At 20.3% G+C, this 2,890-nt stretch overlaps 2 protein-coding genes across 7 annotated transcripts in view; one reads left to right on the top strand and one right to left on the bottom strand.

Moving 5' to 3' along the window:
• LOC102677185 (glutathione hydrolase 7-like) overlaps positions 1–1,204 on the bottom strand; it is a 3,549-nt gene extending 2,345 nt beyond the window's left edge. The window contains exons 1-4 of one of the 3 annotated variants that reach the window (XM_006609160.2): positions 1,108–1,204; positions 428–594; positions 192–349; positions 48–127 (exon numbers count right to left, since the gene is read on the bottom strand). In XM_006609160.2, the coding sequence (XP_006609223.1) occupies positions 48–127; positions 192–349; positions 428–594; positions 1,108–1,126 (424 nt within the window). In that variant the 5' untranslated portion in view covers positions 1,127–1,204. Of the gene's footprint in view, positions 1–47; positions 128–191; positions 350–427; positions 595–854; positions 886–1,107 lie in introns of those variants that run through there. The other 2 variants (XM_006609159.2, XM_031515021.1) reach the window with 2 other exon arrangements.
• LOC102676849 (tRNA-dihydrouridine(20a/20b) synthase [NAD(P)+]-like) lies at positions 966–2,885 on the top strand. 4 transcript variants are annotated; one of them, XM_031515022.1, is made up of 4 exons: positions 966–1,009; positions 1,543–1,638; positions 1,713–1,910; positions 1,995–2,885. In XM_031515022.1, exons 2-4 carry the CDS (start codon positions 1,562–1,564, stop codon positions 2,767–2,769), a joined length of 1,050 nt encoding a protein of 349 aa, XP_031370882.1. In that variant the 5' UTR covers positions 966–1,009; positions 1,543–1,561; the 3' UTR covers positions 2,770–2,885. The 4 variants fall into 4 exon arrangements, with proteins under 4 accessions (XP_031370882.1, XP_006609219.1, XP_006609221.1 ...); XM_006609156.2 differs by lacking the exon at positions 966–1,009 and having other exon boundaries at positions 1,493–1,638; XM_006609157.2 differs by lacking the exon at positions 966–1,009 and having other exon boundaries at positions 1,516–1,634.
• The last annotated feature ends 5 nt before the right edge of the window (positions 2,886–2,890 follow it).

The following is a 2,890-nucleotide window of genomic DNA, read 5'->3' as shown; positions in this document are numbered from 1 at the left end:
TATATATATATATATATATATATGTATATATGTATATATACACGTACCTTCAATTGTATTATTGACAAAATCAATAATAATTGGTTCTATTTGTTCTTTATGATTATATATCATTATGTAACCACCACTAAAATAATAATTATAAATTACAATAAATATTTTGTACATATAAAGATATACATATAACTTACCCACCGAGACCAGTTTTATGTGGAGCTACTACTGTCATACAAATAGTCGCTGCAATAGCTGCATCTATTGCATTACCATTTTTTCGTAATATCTTAGTTCCAATTTGTGAACAATTTGTATAATCTGTTGCAACTGCACCATGAATACCAACTTTATTCTAATATGAAACAATTCAATTTTGTGATATTTATTAATTTCCTATTTAATATCTTTATTTTTAAATTAGTTTGAATACCTGTGGACCTCCTTCAGCATATAATATTTGTAAAATTAATGTTGTTGTAATAGAAATGGTTAAAATAGTAAAACAACTTATAATGAATTTTAAACCATCTCCACAATATATACTTAAACTATATTTATAATTTCTATTTTTTGTTAAAGGACATTCTTCTGTAGAACCTTATAAAATAATAATAATAATAATAATAATAAAAATAAAAAATTTTTTATTTTTATAATAATAATAAATAAACAAATAAAAAAATTTGATATATGATAAAATGAATTATAATATATAATATACAATATATTAGTATATTAAATGATAAAATATTTTTTTTGTAATATATTTCTGTATATTTTAAGATATAATATATTTTTAAGAAAATATTTAATTTTAATCATCACTACAAAGCAGATAGGTTAAAAAAGAGATTTACTAAGAACAACTGCCATTTAGTTAAGAAAATATTTAAAATATCTTTAAAATATTAAGCTATGTAAATATAAATGCAATAATCAAAATAATAACCATATCTTGTATTTTAAACATATTTCAAAAAATATTTATAACAATTAGAAATTTTAATTACTTGTAAGTAAATATTAAATATTATAAGGTTATATTTAAACAAAATTTTGATTTTGATTATATATAATCAAAATAGAAAACAAGTATCAAAAAATACTTACGAGAATTATTGTAACGCATTGTAAATATATGAATTAATCAAAATAAAAAGAATTAAGGATTATAAAATTATTTAATAGTATGCAGCTTGTATTATATTAAACAGTATGTATATATATACATACATATATATTTCTCTGTAACTGTAAATTTAATTTATTTTTTATTTTAAGATTAATAACATATTATTAAATATTATAAAATTTCAAAACAGTTATTTATTTTACAGTTATTTATATGAATTTTATATTATTATTCTATTTTTAAAATTATATATATTGCTTTAAAAATTGTGTTTAATATCTATTTTATAATAAAAAATCAAATAGAATATATATAAAAGATTTTTTATATACAATTATTTTACTATAATGCTAAAATAATATATCTGAAAGATTAAATATAAATTATATTTTATATTTTTACTTTGAAATAAGATTTAGAAAATAAATCAAAATGTCAATTGATATAATAGAAATGTTAAAAGAACCAAAAATGACAAAAGTATGTGCACCAATGGTTAGATATAGTAAGTAAGTATGCTAATAAAATTATACTTATAATAATTTTTAAAGATATAACATTAAATTAAAATATTTTTTAATAGATTACAGTTCAGAACTTTAGTAAGACAATATGATTGTGATATATGTTTTACACCTATGATCTTAGCTGACTCATTTATACAATCTGAAAAAGCCAGAAATAATGAATTTTCAACTAATAATGCAGATAAACCATTAATTGTTCAATTTGCTGCTAAAAATGTATATGATTTTCTTAATGCTGCAGAATTAGTTGCTCCGTGAGTTTTTTAACATATTAAATCCATTTTTTAATAGTTAAGATATAAATTTTTATATTTGTAATAAATTATTATTTTTTACAGATATTGTAGTGGAGTTGATCTTAATTGTGGTTGTCCTCAACGTTGGGCATTAAAAGAAGGATATGGAGCTGATTTGCTTAAGAAACCAGATTTTGTAAAAGACTTAATATATCAAGTGAGAAATCGTATTCCACATCCTTTCACTGTATCTGTGAAAATTAGATTATTGAAGGACATTCATAAAACTATCAATTTCTGTAGAATTCTTGAGAAAGCTGGTGCTTCATTTCTTACTATCCATGCTAGGACTCCCGAAATGAGATGTGAACCAATCAATCTAGATAATTTAAAACTAATAAGAGATAGTGTAAAATTACCTCTCATTGCTAATGGAGATGTAAAAAATTTAGAAAATGCAGAAAATTTATATAGAGAAAGTAATTGTGATGCAATAATGTCTGCAAGAGGAATTCTAACAAATCCAGCTCTTTTTTCTGGATATTCAGTAACACCTCTTAATTGTGTGCAGGATTGGCTTGATATTACATCAACTATACCAACACCATTTACATGTTTTCATCATCATCTTGTATTTATGTTAGAAAAAATACTTCCTAAAAAAAGTCGAATGTTTTTTAACAATTTACACAATAAAACATCTGTATTAGAATTCTTGAAAGATACTTATGGTTTAAAACCTAATATTAATCCTAAATTATTTGAACTTACAAAATGCACTTTTAATATTGCAAATATGAAATATAATAAATATATTACAAATGATGATGATGATTTAAATATAAACTTTTTAGGAAATATATTTACAGAAATATAATTTTATTCATTTATTCTTTAAAATGAAAAATAAATATCTTTATATTGCTATAGTATTGTCATGAATATTTTATGTATATTTTTTATATATAAATAAATTAATAATGTGATTATGAAATAAA

The sequence above is a fragment of the Apis dorsata genome, unplaced genomic scaffold, assembly GCF_000469605.1.
Source record: "Apis dorsata unplaced genomic scaffold, Apis dorsata 1.3 scaffold_52, whole genome shotgun sequence".
Taxonomy (NCBI): domain Eukaryota; kingdom Metazoa; phylum Arthropoda; class Insecta; order Hymenoptera; family Apidae; genus Apis; species Apis dorsata.
The sequence above is the reverse complement of the archived record's forward strand: the minus strand, read 5'-3'. Positions and strand labels throughout refer to the sequence as shown.

What these genes read in the sequence shown, in the direction of transcription:
- LOC102676849 (XM_031515022.1), top strand. Translation starts at nt 1,562, where the DNA reads ATGTCAATTGATATAATAGAAATGTTAAAAGAACCAAAAATGACAAAA. An exon ending in CCAATGGTTAGATATAGTAA is followed by an intron (nt 1,639 to 1,712) that starts GTAAGTATGCTA and finishes ATTTTTTAATAG; the next exon opens with ATTACAGTTCAGAACTTTAG. An exon ending in GCTGCAGAATTAGTTGCTCC is followed by an intron (nt 1,911 to 1,994) that starts GTGAGTTTTTTA and finishes TATTTTTTACAG; the next exon opens with ATATTGTAGTGGAGTTGATC.